This window comes from Megalobrama amblycephala, linkage group LG15 (genome assembly GCF_018812025.1).
Source record: "Megalobrama amblycephala isolate DHTTF-2021 linkage group LG15, ASM1881202v1, whole genome shotgun sequence".
NCBI classification, from domain to species: domain Eukaryota; kingdom Metazoa; phylum Chordata; class Actinopteri; order Cypriniformes; family Xenocyprididae; genus Megalobrama; species Megalobrama amblycephala.
In genome coordinates, this window is record NC_063058.1 from 1,480,184 (window position 1) to 1,498,203 (window position 18,020).

At 38.4% G+C, this 18,020-nt stretch overlaps 1 protein-coding gene across 1 annotated transcript in view; it reads left to right on the forward strand.

The window, feature by feature from the left end:
* Positions 1-18,020, forward strand: part of LOC125247949 (deleted in malignant brain tumors 1 protein-like) — a 50,399-nt gene that overhangs the window by 20,181 nt on the left and 12,198 nt on the right. The window contains exon 4 of the mRNA XM_048159499.1: positions 2,298-2,603. Within this exon, the coding sequence (XP_048015456.1) occupies positions 2,298-2,603 (306 nt within the window). The remainder of the gene's footprint in view (positions 1-2,297; positions 2,604-18,020) is intronic.

Genomic DNA, 18,020 nt, shown 5'->3' on the forward strand with positions numbered 1-18,020 from the left:
TCTGGCCCCTTACTGCACTTCTCCTGCTAAAAATTAACTAATTGAATCTCAAATAAAGGAGATGTTGAAGGAAGGAATAATTGAACCCGCTTCTGGTCTTTGGGCTGCCCCAGTCGTAATCGTCCCAAAACATTCAGGAGACTCAAGGTTCTGTGTTGATTATCGTGCACTCAAGCTCACAGTCAAAGACTCATATCCACTCCTGAGGATTGATGAATCTCTCAACTTCCTGGCTAGAGGGACTTTCATTTCCACCATTGACTTGGCCAGAGGCTACTGGCAGGTGGCGGTGGTGGAGAACTCAAGGCCAAAGACTGCTTTCATTTCCCACTGTGGGTTATATCAATTTTGTGTCTTACCTTTTGGATTGTGCACTGCACCCGCCACATTCCAGAGGATTATGAACACAGTCCTCACTGGTCTCATCAGTAATTCTTGTGCCGTCTACTTAGACAATATAGTGGTGGCGTCACCTACTTTTGAGCAGCACCTCTCTGACTTAAAAGGGATCCTGTCAAATGAGGACAAAGTAAAGGCAGTAACGGATTTCAAAACCCTGACTAACACAAAACAAGTCAGACAGTTTCTGGGAATGACCAGCTATTATAGACGTTTTACCCATGATTATACGGATGCGTGTGACAGTGGACTTAGTGCCGCACTCATGCAAAGGGACAACAATGGCAGCCTACGCGAGTCATTCCCTACACAGGTCTGAAAGACCATATTCCACTCCAGAATAAGAGTGCTTGGTTGTCATCTGGGCCCTTGAACACTCCAGGCCGTATATTGACGGTCTTCATGTGACAATCATTTCTGACCACAGCAGTTTAAGATGGCTGATGTCTCGCCCAAAACCGTCTGACCAGCTGGCTAGGTGGTCTCTCAGATTGCAGGACTTTGACTTTGACATTGTCCATAAGCCAGGGACAAGTAATAAAGTGCACAATGCTCTTTCACGTAACCCTGTTCCTTTCTGCAGTGCACCCTTGGGAATCCTCACTGATTATGCCATAATTGGGGGCTTTGACCTGCATACTTTACCGCCTGTAATGTTTTCAGATCAGGAGCACCTTAGGTAGCTGCAGCTCAATGACCCAGTTACGGGGAAATTTCTGCAGATGTTAGAGGGAAAGGACAAGAGTAACGCTGAGGAGTTGTCTCAGTACGTGATCCAGGATGGACTCCTGTACTTTGTAGATGACAAATTGTCTTGTAATCTTCACCCCATAAAGGGCCTTAAACTTCACACACAAGGGTGGGTTTTAAAGCTTGATTTAGGCCTCTCGGTCCTCGGTTCCGAGGCTATTGCCTACACCCAGCATGCTGTTAACCTTGGCTCACACTGAGTCAACAGTAGAAAAATGGCTAACTGTGTAACTTTTGGCCAATTGGTGGTGTGAGCTAAAAGAACTGACCTGGTCTCAATGTCAGACACTGAGTTTTGTTCCAATATGCAAAGGTACAGTCTCACTTCATGCTTGGCATCTTTGCAGTTGAATTTGCAGTCTAGTTTCTCCTTTCAAAAGTAATATTATTACTTTATTTATTACTTTGTGGCAGCAGTAATTAGATAATTACTCTACTAGTTATATTAATTTTCCATAACAAACCACAGAATTGATAATTGCATCATTTCACCACAACATTTTGACTTCATATGTGTGCCCCTTTGTGAATGTTAGGGTATATTTAAATCATTAATTACTATTAATTTTTGAATGAATTATGCAATATAGTGAGCATATTAGTGGATTCCACTGATGTCTCCCTGTGTTATCAGTTTTTTGCGGCTTCTGTTATGACTCAGAGGAAAATCATTTGTTGTTCATATTGGGTTCATAATCCACCCTTTCTCTTCTAATGACAAAGTTCCACTACACCCTCACATTCTGTTTCAAACATACTAACCCAGAGAAATGTTTCTACACATGAAACATAAAGCTAATAAACACACGATTATGACAGCATAATGTGATTTCAGCTATTGTTTTATAAGAATAAAGGATTTTTACATAAGAAATGTTAAGCAGGTGTAGTGATTAGTTTATTTTAAAATGCCCACGAACAACTTATTTCTTCTTTATCATATGACCAAAAACCACACTAGACCACAAGCAGAAGTTATTTCAAAAACTCGATGGTGGTTTATATTGAGTTTTGAGTAAAAGTGTAGTATTAATCTCAATAATTGTCATGTGTAGCTTGATGCTAACTGTAGCTATAATTGCCAGACTAAAGTAATGTCACAACTTAACCTGATGACCTGTTCTTTAAATTGTTATTTTGATTAACAGTTGTCAGGTTGGTGAATGGACCCAACCTCTGTTCTGGAAGAGTGGAGGTTCTCCACAATGGAATATGGGGAACAGTGTGTGATGATTCCTGGGATTCTACAAACGCGGCAGTGGTGTGTAGAGAACTGGGCTGTGGGAGTGTTATAGAGGCAAAGGGTTCTGCTTATTTTGGACAAGGTTCTGGACAAATATGGTTGGATGATTTCCAGTGCCGTGGGAATGAATCTTCACTGAAAGACTGTTCATCAAGTGGATGGGGATCACATGACTGTGTGCACAAAGAAGATGCTGGAGTCATCTGCCAAGGTGAGTCAAACACAGTCATACAACTGATGTATAGCTGTGATGCTATACAATATATTTTCTCTTTAATAATGCAACAGTGTTTCATGTTCTAAATAATGTGATCTGCTTGGAAAAAAAAACAAAAAAAAAAACAAAAAAAAAACCAACAACAACATATCCTTATAGTTTACTTTTTTTTTTTTTTTTTTTTACATTTCCAATTCCACAATAATGTATCCCAATTGTGTACCATTTATTCCACAGTTACTTTGTCAAGCTCATCAATGGCATGTATGCAGTACTGTTAAGTAGATTTGTGAGGTCATAGCACCCCTGGTGGTGGCTTCTTTTATAACTTTGCAACTTCCGCATACATCCTCAGATCATGCATGGCATCTTTGGGGTCGACTTTCTTAACATGTTAAAAGCAAATGGTTTAGAGAGTAAAAAATCCATTTATTTTACCATCCATTTTAAAGGTCCCGTTCTTCGTGATCCCATGTTTCAAACTTTAGTTAGTGTGTAATGTTGTTGTTAGAGTATAAATAAAATCTGTAAAATTTTAAAGCTCAAAGTTCAATGCCAAGCGAGATATTTTATTTAACAGAAGTCGCCTACATCGAACGGCCAGTTTGGACTACATCCCTCTACTTCCTTCTTTAATGACGTCACTAAAACAGTTTTTTGACTAACCTCCGCCCACAGGAATACACAAGAGTTGCGTTTGTAGAGTGTGTTTGTCGCCATGTCGTCGAAACGCTGTTATTTTCATCCCGCAGTCCAATCACCGGGTCTGATTCCGGCTCAAATTGATAGAGTAAAATTAAAGACATGTTTACAATAACACTGAGCGCGCGCATCTCCACGTTATGGTAAGAGGCGTGACCTTTCTGGGCAAGGTTTGCTAAGCTTCTGTCGAATCACAACACAGGAACCGCTGGCACAATCAGAACTCGTTACGTATTTCTGAAGGAGGGACTTCATAGAACAAGGAAGTCATCAGCCCGTTTTTATGACAGTGGAAACAGCGGTATACAGATAAGTAAATTATGTGAAAAATACTGTGTTTTTTGCACGCGAAACATGAACACATGTTATATTGCACACTATAAACACAATCAAAGCTTCAAAAAACCACGAAAAACGGGACCTTTAATATTACTTTTGGTGTGAGAAAGCTGAAAAATAAAGCTCCAAGTGTCTTCTTTCAAAACATACCACTATTGTGCACATATTCCAAAGGGATTAGAAAATAATTAGGTGGAGACACAACGTGTTATATATTTACAGAGTTTGGTGACTGTAGGTAAATGTCAACACGTTTGTCAAAAGGTGGTGCTACAGAGCCCCTAGATCCACATTAAATATCAAGAATTCTTAACATATTCTTAATATATCAAGAATACTTTCTCAGGTCTACATCTGACTACTATTTTTACACTATTCTGATGAAGTTTGAAACAAATCAGGTTATAATAAGAGACTGCAGCAAGGCAGATCTAAAAGGAAAATAGTTGTAGCGAATTAACTCAAAGGGGAAATATTAATAATTATAATTAACTCAATATGATTATTAATTATGATTAATTATGAATATGTAAATCTGTTAATCAGATTAACTGGATATAGCTACATTAAGCTTAATGCAACAATCAATTAACCTGTTGTCCAGTGAACACTCAGTGTTGATTGTTTATTAATTCTAAGAAATGTTCATTTCCAGGTTATGGAAAAATAACATTCTTATTATACCGTGCTACTTAGAGCATGTAGTCAGGATCCAAATCACTTAAGAGGCAATTTATTAGCAGACGGAGTCAGAAGCAAACAGGTATTGTGCACAGTCTTAGGCCTACAGGCCTTGGCCTGAAGAGGCCTGCAGCAAGGAGACGTCTGTTCAGTGGTCCCAGAAGCAAGGAAAGAGAGGGAGTGGCATTGTTCTCTAGCTTTTAACCTCTGGTCAAAGTCCAACCTCTTAAAGTTGATGTAGCCAATGAAGGTGTTGTATTTCCGACAACACACCTCCTGTCAGGGCTTTTACGACCAAGAAAGATTAACAAGCTGAGTTTTTGAATAAGAATTATTAAAGATTCTTGTAATACCGATGTGTTGCACAGGTATGGACATACTGCATACACAAGCATTTAAATCTTTTCGATACAAACCCATAGACACTAAACATGGCATGATTGAAGTTACCTTAAATGTATCATAAAACATACACATACATACGTGAATACAATGATTGTAATACAGCAACGGTAATAATGGATACCATTTCCTGGGAATGTGCATGTTCATTTATAGAACAGTCTGTCTATACATTAATGCAAGAGAGTCTGTGTTATGTGTGGATAATGCAGGAAAGATGCACGTTTTTGTGTGTCTCTTCTCTGCTCTCAATGCGGCAGCCACATTCTTTGGTGCATTAAAACTTGTAACTAAGAACTTCTTGGGGGATGGAAGCCAGACCCCAGAGTGAGCTTAAAACTATTGGTTAACTAACAAATAATTGTGTCTGATTTGTCTCAGTCATTACATAGTGTCATTGTTTAGCTCAGTTGTTTGAGAAGATCATCAATTGTTAAATTCAGTTTGGTTTCAACTAATATAAAAGTTATGAAACATAAAAGACAAAGTTATGTCTTAGCTCAGTTCAGTTTAATTCTCATAATTCTTAAATCTCTCAAAAAGTAATGTCATCATCATCATTGTTCTATTTAAGTTTTCAAGTGTTTTTTTTTTTTTTTTTTTTTTTTTTTTTGGTGCTTGAGCCCTAATAAAGATCACTAGGGGAACAAAATGAATGAAAGAGACTCGAACCAGAGTGAGACTCAGTAGGTGAACTAATTTCTAATTAACTAACTAATTTCTAAGTCAGTAAAAGGACAATTAAAGGTAAATGCAGATAGAACAACAGAGAGACATCATCAAAACCAAACAAAAATATGGAAGTAATTCAGAGGAGGATGAAACTCCACTATTATTACAACTTTGTTTTGTTTCCTCATCAAAAATACTAAGAAACAAACAAACAAACAGCTTTATGTTAGCTTGACAAGACAGACGACCCTGGAGTGGAACCAACATCAAGGTTATAAAACCTAATAAATGTGTGCTGGCATGACCATCCATCTGCATCACATATATCATTGATGGAAATTACTGACATCAAAGCCTTTGATGCCGCCATACCCCTGGTAGAATGGGCACGGATAGCTAATTGAGATGGCTGACCGGCCGCTTCATATGCAAGTGAGATGGCCTCAACCACCCACTTGCTCATCCTCTGCTTAGATGCTGGGCCCCCTTTTCTAGGGGACCCATAATAGTTGGTCTGACCTACGCCACAGGGCAGCTCTGTGAACATAAGCATCCAAAGCCCTCACTGGGCAGAGTTTTTCCTGATCCGAAGATTCAAATGGAGGAGGATAAAAGGCCTGTAGTACAATCGGGCCTGGGACGTTGGTGGGGACCTTAGGCACATAGCCTGGTCTAGTGTGTAGGAATGCCTTTACCATTCCTGGTGCAAATTCAAGATAAGAAGAAGCAACAGAAAGTGCTTGCGAATCTCCTATCCTCTTCAGAGAAGTGATAGCTAGTAGAAAGATAGTTTTTAGAGTGAGGAACTTTTCTGGAACCTACTCTAGTGGTTCGAAGGGAGCCTCGGCTAACCCTTCCAATACCACGGCCAGGTCCCAGGCCAAATTTTTCTTGGAGAAATTGTAGCACAAAGCTAATAGGAGAATGGACAGGGTCTGTATTATGTTGTCTACACCAAGTAGCAAATAAATTCCATTTATATGAGTTCAGCTTCCTCGTGGAGGGAGCTCTGGAGTTAAGGATGGTCTCCACAACCTCAGTTGGGAGACCAGCATCTATGAACCTGGCCCCCTTAGAGGCCAGGCCCATAGCTTCCATAGTTCTGGGCGAGGATGTATTATCATGCCACCCGCTTGAGACAGGAGGTCCTGCCTGAGCGGAAGCTCCATTGGGGAGCCGTCTAAGAGGGACACTAGGTCCGAAAACCATATTCTGGTTGGCCAGTACGGGGCTACCAGTATTAGGTTAGCCCCCTCCTGGCGTACCTTCTCCAGAACTCCCGGGAGCAGAGCGAACGGGGGAAATGTGTACAGACGTAGCCTCAGCCACATCTGCACCATGGCATTCAGACCCAGAGGTGCTGGATGTGTTAGGGAGTACCACAGTGGACAATGGGTTGACTCTCCCGAAGCAAACAGGTCGACTTCCGCTTGACCGAAATTTTTCCATATGAGCTCCACCACCTCGGGGTGGAGTCTCCACTCCCCGGGCCTCGGCCCCTGCCTTGACAAGGCATCTGCTCCCACATTCTGATACCCTGGGATGTAAGCTGCTCTCAGAGAGAGAAGGCTACTAAGGGAACCAGTCTCTCGAGACTGGCCTCTGGTGTTTTTTGAGCACTTGATTCGACGTTCTGAAGCGGCGCACCGGCAGAAGACAGACGAATCAAATGATGACCGGCCCTCCTTGGAGGGTCGGTGGAGTCTGTGCCGTGGAGTCTGTGCCAACAGCGGAGGGGGCCAATAAAGCCAACAGGAGTGGAGCTAAAAGCTCCTGCTAGTGCATTTCTTTCTTTACACTCCGGGACATTTTTATGAATGAACCCCGTCAGCTGCTTTGATTTTGAACTGACGTGCATGCTCCACTCCTTAAATTCAGAAAGATATTTGATTTAACTTCTCAATTAAATCGAGAAAATAATCAGACAAGTATATCACGGTCTGAATATTTCAAATAAACAATAGTCATGGTTTTCAAACACAACTGAATCGTTTTTGATGTTGGAATAATAAACGTGTGCTTTTGGAACACAATGTGTGTGTGAGGTGGTGAGTCCTCAGATCGATATCACAATATCCACCTCCTCAGAGCTGGGCATGTGAAATACCGGTGCCTCAACCCGGGGAAAGAAACCGCAGAGCGTGCTTCCACGCTCTGATGAACGTGGCAGGTAAGGGCAGAGGGCGGCGCCCGTCTCTAACCCCTCTGTCAGATCCATTTGTGAACCCCACGAATGGAGCCCCCGCCCTGCCTCAGCAGAAGCGGGACCCGATCCATGGAGAACACTGGAACACAGTGTCCTGAGAGTGAGTTTTTTACAGTGCACACAGACAGCTCCCTTGAGTGCTGCCTGGGCATGCTTAACTCCCATTCAACTGCTGTTTCTCGCCATAATACGCGTCTTTTTTATATATAAATATATGGATTGATGTGAGATACCCTTGTCCTCAGACGAAGAGATCGTGACTTGTTTATATGTAATAAGACAAACAACACCAAATAAGACACACGATAACATAGAGCGCTTGCTGAAGACAACAGAAGCTAGCATTCTCTGAATCCCGGTATGCTTTATAGTTTCCTGGTCCGTGACGTCACCCACCTCTGACGTCTCGCTACACGATTGGTTAGATATAAGAGTTCTTCAACGACGTAATCACGCAGAAGGTTCCCAATGTGTCATGACGCAGCGTCGACAATTCCCACTAAAGGGAATCTGAGTTTTCTGTTTCAGAACAGCTGAATTAAGTTAGTTCAACTCTAGTGGTTGACTCTGAGTTAGGGTTAGTTCACCCAAAAATGCAAATTCTGTCAATTATTACTCACCCTCATGTCGTTCCACACCCGTAAGACCTTTGTTTATATTCGGAACACAAATTAAGATATTTTTGTTGAAATCCAATGGCTACGTGAGGCCCTCATAGGGAGCGATGACATTTCCTCTCTCAAGATCCATAAAGGTACTAAAAACATATTTAAATCAGTTCATTTGAGTACAGTGGTTCCATATTAATATTATAAAGTGATGAAAATGTTTTGGTGTGCCAAAAAAAACAAAATAAAGACTTATTTAGTGATGGCCGATTTCAAAACACTGCTTCAGGAAGCTTCGGAGTATAAATGAATCAGTTTATTGAATCATTATTCAGATTCCGTGTCAAACTGCCAACGGCTGAAATCACATGACTTTGGCGCTCTGAACAGCAGATTCGATACACTGATTTGTTGTGCTCCGATGCTTCCTGAAGCATTGTTTTGAAATCTGTGACTCCTCCATTCTAGGTGGAGATGAACACCAGTGTGGTTGGAGCAGGAGCTGTAAGGAGGGTTCTGATGGAATCTCACATCCAGTGTCATAGTTTTCTGCAAAGTTTAACTGTCATCAGCTGAATTACTCCACAATTGAAAAGTATTACATGTAGAACTCTGTCAAAAATGTCTTTTTTTTTTTTTTTTTACTATTACAGTTCTCAAGGTTTACTAATCAAGAACGATGTTTATTATATCATTATATTTAGATTGTGGCATGAAAGGTTGCAGTGATGAGCATTGTAGCCAATCACAAACATGTTGAGTGCATAAATGCAGTGATCTTAAAGGATTAGTTCACTTTCAAATTAAAGTTTCCTGATAATTTACTCACCCCCCATGTCATCCAAGATGTTCATGTCTTTCTTTCTTCAGTTGAAAAGAAATTAAGGTTTTTGATGAAAACATTCCAGGATTTTTCTCCTTATAGTGGACTTCAATGGCCTCCAAATGGTTAAAGGTCAAAATTACAGTTTCAGTGCAGCTTCAAAGCGTTCTACACAATCCCAGACGAGGAATAAGAGTCTTATCTAGAGAAACCATTGCTCATTTTCTAAAAAAAACAATTACAAATTATATATTTTATAATTATATTATAACCATAAATGTTCATCTTGTACTAGCTCTCTTCTTATTCTTCTCTATTAGAATTCCGGCAGTGTAGACACTGCTAAGTGTATTACTGCCCTCCATAGGTCAAAGTTTGAACTAATTGTTATATACCTGCACTAGTATATTGTATTTGAGAATTTAGTTCAAACTTTGACCTGAAGAGGGCAGTAATACTCTTAGCAGTGTCTACTCTGCCGGAATTCTAATAGAGAAGAAGAATAACAGAGCTAGTTCAAGACGAGCATTTATAGTTAAAATGTATACATTTAAAAAAAAAAAAATGAGTGATGGTTTCTCTAGATTAGACCCTTATTTTTTGTCTGGTATCGTGTAGAAGGCTTTGAAGTAGAGCCCTGCGCAGGACTGATTTCTTAACACTCTGAGGTCTGACGGTATCGCCGGCGATACCACCGTGGTTTTTTTCTTATCAGTGTGAAAGAGACTCAAAATACTCCGTCAATGTTGCACATACAATTAAGAGTTATACACCATTTTAATCTGTGGAATATCTTCTTTCATTTGTGTACACTCAGAGTAAAAACAGAATGTTGTGCTTTTTGTAAAATAAAGAAAACTAACATGATGCGTGATCTCTCATCTCCCTCTGAACGAAGTCCAATCTGATAGTTCTCAGAAAATGAACTGTAACTTAGTGAATACTAATGACAAAAAAATTACACTTATGTCTAAAAAAACGTTAAGATGTCAGGTTTTAAATCATGTAAGTCAAATCGAAAACAAACCTTCTGTGTTTATGTAATCTGTATGAAAAGAGAGCCATGTCAGAAATCCGTGATTCAGCTCATTATCCGCTAATGCGGCCACTCCCATGGAGCCAGCGCCATTCAGACGCAAATTCTGAGGCAATGCATGCATTCATCGTCTCAATCGTGTATTTATTGTCTCGAAAAGTGTTTATTTGGATGTTAAAGCAATGGTTAGAGATCTCTAAAAGACATGCAGTTAGTTCCTGTTTTCTTTTCTTCTACAGATGAATTTTAGATGAGTTTTTGTTTCTTTAGCGCCCTCCGGCTGCAGTATGTATTGGAAACTCCATTCATGGAATAGCCTCTTCTTCTTTTAGATGAATTTGTGGACTAAAATGCACAGAGCGCCCTCCGACTTCAAGGATGAATTGAAAACACCAGCGCTCATAGTAATGACAATGAATATTAAATTAATATAACTCCTCTGTATAGAAAATTGACATAAGCATATGAGAATCCAATATTTCTCCAAATGTGCATGCTTTTAAACTAAAAGCCTATATTCAGACTCTTTGCATCACAGAAATACATTATATTTTAAAGTATAATATAAAACCATTACTTTATATTGTAATAATATTTTTCTGTATGTTTCATATATCATGATGAGCTTGAGACATCACAGAAGGTTTTTTTCACAGCCTACCTGACTGAAAGGCCTCATTAATATGCAAGTCATTTCAGCTCATTACTATCCAATTCTTTTGTCTTCTCAGGTGAGAATGGCCCATTTTCAGTGGTGATTCACGCCTCCACGCATACTGTGTTTCTTGGCAAAAAGTGTCTTACAAAAACTAAATCAATATATTGTTTTATATGAAGGAGTAAGCAGCATAATTTTTACATAATTTTGAAGCAAAAACTCTACTTTACAACCTCCAATACCCTAAAGTCTTGTGAACACAGATTTACTATACTTTTTTTGGCCTTATTTCAGTGACTTAAGTTTTTTGTTTTTTCAACAACCACGCATAAATGTTATTCCTTCAAAAACACAAACATGTACATACATGTTCCTCACATATTATTGTAGCCTAGTTTGTGCTGAATACAGTGTAATGACACTTTTTCCATTAATATGTTTATGAACAACTGAAAAAAGCACAAATGTCAGGGCATGTCAAAACTTCTCCAGGCCCCAAATCAGCCTCAGACTCCAGAGGGTTAAACCTGCACCCGCCCGCTCCCACTGAATATCTGACCAGGACCGCCCGCTCCCGCAACCTGCATGTTCCACTCCCGCCCGCGCCCGCAATGTTTGTGTCCACTCCCGCCCGCTCCCGCGGACTTTCTCTCAGAGCTTGTGAAAAATGTTGGCCTACACAAATACTCAGACTAAATTCGTTCAAGTTAACATCCAGAATAACAGATTTTAAACATGATTGCGTTTAAATAAGATGAAGTAGCCGCTAAACCAAAGGACCACACATGATAAAAACAATGGATATTTTTTTTTATTAGCGTTATAAAACATTAACCGTTAAAACAAAACCACAACTTGCGGCACCTCAGTTTTTAAATGCAGGCTACTGCATACACGCTCACCGAACGATTAACTAAACAAACAGTTTAAGTAAATAAGCCAAAGCACAATAAGAAACAACTTTAACTTATTAAATAAACACATATGACTAAGAAAATAGGCTATATACTTTAAACAAATTAAATACAAAACGAAATAAATAAAATAAATAGAATGCCTCAAAAAATCTCAGATTTCACATTCACAATAGCTTGCTTAACAGGCTATTGCAAAAAAGAAAATAAATAATACTAAAAAATAAATAAATAAATAAATAAAAATAACGTGGCCTACTTAAAACAAATGAATTTGATCACTGAGCCTTGCATTGCTTACTCCATATCACTATGAAGGAAAAGTAGCCTATATTGCTGACTGACTGCGGTCCCAGACTTGTGCGTCTTTCTTCCATGATCTGCCCACACACACACTGAATGCCCTCTCTGACGGCGCACTAGATGTAAGAATGCTCAAAATACAATGCGCAAATTTTAAGAATTGTTTCCAGATGTCTGACTTGTCTTGCTTTGCTTTTGTCAAGTAAACGGCCGCTTTAATTTTCTTCATGTGTTGACGGTGTTGAATCCATTTCTATTACACGCCAAATCCCACCATTCCCCGCGGGTCTCCAGCAAAATTTTCTGACCGCCCACTCCCGCCCGCAGCAAAGGTAAAATCCCGCAAGATTTGCGTTGGGTCCCACATGTCCCGCGGGAGCCCAAACCCAATGCAGCCCTCTACTTTGAAGCTGCAATGAAACTGTAATTTTGACCTTCAACCATTTGAAGGCCATTGAGATTTGTAATGGGACCGTTCTTTGTTTACGTTCTATATATAATTTAATCATAGTTTAAATAACAGATTATTTTTTATCCTACTAAGAGAAACAATGTGAAGTTGACTATTTAGCCACTGGTTTGATTTACTGACAGTAAACGATTTTGAGACAAAGAACAGCTGACGTACATGAACCATTACATATCAGAAATCACTGGTCACTGGTGATTTTAATTGGATATGTACACATAATCCGTACATATCAAACAAACTATAACAAAGCAATAGTGACACAGTAAAAACACTTTTTTACTCACTTAAGTGTGTTGCGCCATTCCTGTCATATTCAATATAGAAGGCAACATTTTTTTGTTTGTTTGTTTGTTTGTTTTACCTGGCTCTCTGCTAATCCAGTGCAACTACTGTGTTTGGCACTGCACAACATTTTGCACTATTCAGAGGCATGATTATTGCTCAGTTGCTTCATCCAGAGTTAGCAACACGTCTGTACCTACTACTTGTCATGAGTGAATCATGAGATAGTGATCTTCTTCTGCAGAGGCAGTCTTTCACCTATCTATAGGCACATTCCAGAACGAGTCGTAATCTGGGCTTGGTTTCAATGGACTAAGAAAAATTTTTCAATTCTGAAACTTACATGACATTGTTGTTATATGTCAAAAGCTCAATAAAAATTATTGACAATAAAGCTCAATAAAACTCATGACCCCTTTAATGGTTCAGCCATGTATTTTAGAGATCTGTCACAAAAAAGTATCTGAGAATGTGGTGGCAGATGCTTTGCCACTGGAATTTGTTTATGGTTTCTGTATAGTTTAATTCAGAATCTTTTTTTTTTTTTTTTGTATTCTCCCCTCATTTAACCCTCAGGGGTCTGAGGATTTTTGGGACCCTGGAGAACTTTTGACATGCCCTAACATTTGTGCTTTTTTCAGTTGTTCATAAACATATTAATGGAAAAAGTGTCATTACACTGTATTCAGCACAAACTAGGCTACAATAATATGTAAGGAACATGTACAGTAGGTGGCCATCCAAAATGGTGTTTCTACCGCCGTGCGTGCCGCCGTCGCGTCGCAAAGTGCATTTGCAGCTTTTGACCGCTGAGTGGCGTTTTAACCACATGTTATCCAACAAATGCACCAAAGCACATTTATCTTTATGCAAAATGTCAATTTTCTCACATATTAGGCCTATATTTATCACAAATACATTTTTATTTATATTTTAAACTCCTTTAATAAAACAGCATGTATTTTTGACACGCACATACTTTGTTATTCGTTACCTGTCCTTTATTTGACAGATAACTACTTAGGAAAAATATAGCCTATCTGTTTGGACACTGATTAAGAAATTGTTGCGTGTTTCATGAATTATATCTTTTATTTTAGTAAAACGTGAGTCACTGAATAATTTCGCTCCCATTATTAAGGCACAATTTAGCTAAATCATTAAAACTAAAAAGAATGGACGGATTAATAAAACGTCATAAAAAACTGCAACTCCTGCAGCCGCATTTAAATGCAGGAGTGTATTCTATTCCTTAAAATATCAAATATCAAATTCAGAAACAATACATTCCAGCGGATAGATCGCCTCTTATTTAACACAGACCTACGATTTTATTATCGAATTGAGATATTTCTTTCTTTTTAGGTACAATTATTCGCTGAGTTTAAGTTCACTTTTGAGACGTTTCAAATTCTCGCAGAGAGACAGCTGAAAGCGCACCCTGTTTTTATTTTATTTTTATTTTTCAAAAGTACAAGGTTTTGTTGTTATTGTGAGCGTACACAAATAAAAGTAGACCATTTGTAGTCTAGCACTAATCTGTAGGCTATCGCCAAAAATGACGGAAGGCCTGTTTTAAGTTGTTTCAGCTGTCATGAGGAGAAAATCCATCAGAACGCGCCGGCGCTTTCGTCGGCCAGAGGGATAAAAATGTAACCAATTTAGTTTCATATTTATATTTAAATATTGGGCTATAGCCTAATATTTTTTTTTTTAATATGTCACCAATGTTGATTATGAAAAGTGAATAGCATTACGGATGCGCAATGTTGGGAGACAAATGCAGCGGGTTAGACATGAGTTTGACCACTTCATTAAGTTTTGTTTTATAGTAAGTCTTTCTTTAAAACGAATTTCGTTTTGTAGAAATTGTATCTTAATTTCAATCAATGTTTCATCAACCAATTATTAATAATTAGGAAGAAAACCATGAACGTTGGGTGTGGAATGGATTGCGTAACAAACAAACTCATGTTTCCGCGGCCTTTGAATAAGGCTGAATCAATATACGTCTTTCTGTTTTTATTAAATTTCTTAAATACATGCCTTTATTACTTAATTAATAAGATGTTTTGGTCTAACAATATATTTTAGGTGGTCTAAATTCTAAGTTAGACACAAATTTGCGTATAGGCTATAAGGTTCCCCTCTAGACAAGCGCGTGCTGTTTCGGCCGCAAATTTTCAGTAATTTCGATCGGTGCATCAAATGATATAGGCCTAAACTAAATTCATGTATTTACAGTAAAAGAATAAAGAAATAGCCTAAATCTAGACTTATTGGCTAGGATATTTACGTTTGGGCAATATATAATAATAATAATAATAATAATAATAATATCTCAGCAAAGACCGAACATATTTATTTTGTCTCGGCACACGACCGCTAACAGTAACACAGTAGCACAGCGCATCAAAGCTTGCTGTTGTCTTGGCTACCTTACAAACGGCGATGGAAACAGTGACCCCCCCCCCCCCCCTTTTTGTGGTAATTTAGCACTATTTTCTATGGTATTCTGCTTGCATTTTTGGGCTTCAGTTGGATGCTTTATTTTTTATCTTTAGTCAATTTAGTTTAGTTCTAAAAAAAGCAAAGACTTTGGTGGTGCGGGGGTGTCCCGTACGCCCATGATGTAATGGTAATACATCACTTACAAAGGGTTCATGTTAACTACTGTATGATTATCAGACGATTTTAATGTGTTAATGTTTCAACTATCGTGCAATTATAGCTATGTAACAATCTGATAAACTGCAATTGTGCAGTTTGTATCCATTAACACGCTCATAAACATTACAAAAAGAAATGTCATGCCATAAGCTACACAATTACGAACAACAAAAAAACGTTGATATCCCAATAATCAACTGTAGTACACTTAAGTTCGTAGTTGGGGGAAGGAAGAGGTCAGGGTCGACGAACAACTGCTGACTGAGACTTTATTAACTTTCAGAAAGGTTCAACAGAAAGTCTGTGCAATGCACAACAACAAAAATAAACAATCCACAAAGGGCTTCACTCCAGGTTCGGTATACACCATCCACAAGGGCTTCTCTCCAAGTTTGGTATACACAATCCACAAGGGCTTCACTCCAAGAACCTCGACTCGACTCAGTCAGCAGTTCCCCTCTCTCTCACACACTCCTGCTTCTCACGGCGTTTTGTCCTGTCTCCATGCCAATCACTGGAATGAGAAACAGGTGTTCGTGATTTGTATTCAACCCACTCACTTACCAAGCGTCTCCCGCTATTCTCTCCGGTTGCAGACCTCGCTGAACCACGCCCCCCTCGCCACATCAACATTTTCTTATTCAACAAGTGCTAGGCTATTAAGATAAAAAGTTTCTGCTATAGTTTGCGCCTAATCTGACTCTTCACAATGGGCTACACAATGCATAAAAATATTTTATAGGCCTATTTGTATTTTGACTGCAGTTAGAGCAAAATGACGAGAACATGTTTAATATTGGAAGTTTAAGATTCTTTATTAAATATTCTTACTTTATGCAAAACATATGGCATCTGTACATTGTACCTCTATAACATCATAACATAAATTATTAAATTATAGTTCAAATGAACCGTACAAACCCAATCTTGGTTTTTGCTATTTATTTAGGCCTATTTATTTATATCAGCAGATCTGTGTTGATTCAGTTCATTTCAATAACTGCTGATGTTGCAAACTGTGGTTAAGTAAAGCAGCTCGAAAGAATTGACCAAGATATGTAACATTATGGCTTCGTATTATTAGAACAATAACTGTACAGAATCTTTACTGCCATCCAATGTTCCTTAAAGACAAAGAAATAAAATAAAAATGTTAAAGAAAAACAATCAAAAACAACAAACCGATTGTGTTCCATTTATAGGCCTATATCAATGTATAATTTTTACATTATCGTGTGTGTATAAAAGGCACTCAACCCAACCTAATAGTGATTGCTCTGCAACACTTGACAAGTTTGAGATAGGGGGAAGGGCGCTTTGTTTAAAATGTTTGTCACCAAAGCCATTAATCCAGAGGGCGGGAGACTCAAAATATTAAGCTATGCGTGTGACAGACCTTTTTGCAATCTTGGTGCTTTTTGTTAATTTTAACATCCTGATCTGATCATATGAAATAAGCTGACGAGATACAAAATTGTTAGACTCTGTTATGAGTATTTGCAGTAAGTTTCTTTATTTGTTTGTGTTATGGGGATTTGCAGTGTTTCACGCTCCACTCCAGAAGTTCAGAATGGGATCAACCCTCCCCCCGCGCGTTTGCCAGCGTCTGCTGCTGCCAAGCAGAGTATGTGCGAAGTTTTGACTGGAGCGAGGATTTTTTTAAAGTCGGAGCGTCGTGGGGTTTTTTTTGTTTTTGTTTTTGTTTTTGTTTTTTGTTTTGTTTTTTAAATCTGCAAGAAAAGTTATGAGTTTGGCGTGCAGAAAAAAAGTTTGCACAATAAGCCACTACGCAAATTTGTGTCTAACTAGACCAGCTAAAATATATTGTTCGACCAAAAACATCTTATCAATTATTTAAGTAATAAAGACATGTAATAAAGTAATAAATAAATTTAATTAAAACAGAAAGACGTCTATTGATTCAGCCTTATTTAAAGGCCGCGGAAACATGGTTTCGTTTGTTACGCACTTCAATCCATTCCACACCCGACTTTCTTGGTTTTCTTCCTAATTATTAAATATAGGCAATTGGTTGATGAAACATTGATTGAAATTAAGATACAATTTCTACAAAACGAAATTCACTTTAAAGAAAGTCTTACTATAAAACAAAACTTAATGAAGTGGTCAAACTTATGTCTAACCCGCTGCATGTCTCCCGACATTGCGCATCCGTCATGCTATTCCCTTTTCATAATCAACATAGGTGAAATAAAATAATAAAAAAGGCAATAGCCCAATATTTAAATATAAATATGAAACTAAATTGGTTAAATTTTTATCCCTCTGGCCGACGAAAGCGCCGGCGCGTTCTGATGGATTTTCTCCCCATGACAGCTGAAACAACTTAAAACAGGCCTTCCGTCATTTTTGGCGATAGCCTACAGATTAGTGCAAGACTACAAATGGTCTACTTTTATTTGTGTACGCTCACAATAACAACAAAACCTTGTACTTTTGAAAAATAAAATAAAATAAAATAAAAAATAGGGTGCGCTTTCAGCTGTCTCTCTGCGAGAATCTGAAACGTCTCAAAAGTGAACTTAAACTCAGCGAATATTTGTACCTAAAAAGAAAGAAATATCTCAATTCGATAAGATATAGGTCTGTGTTAAATAAGAGGCGATCTATCCGCTGGAATGT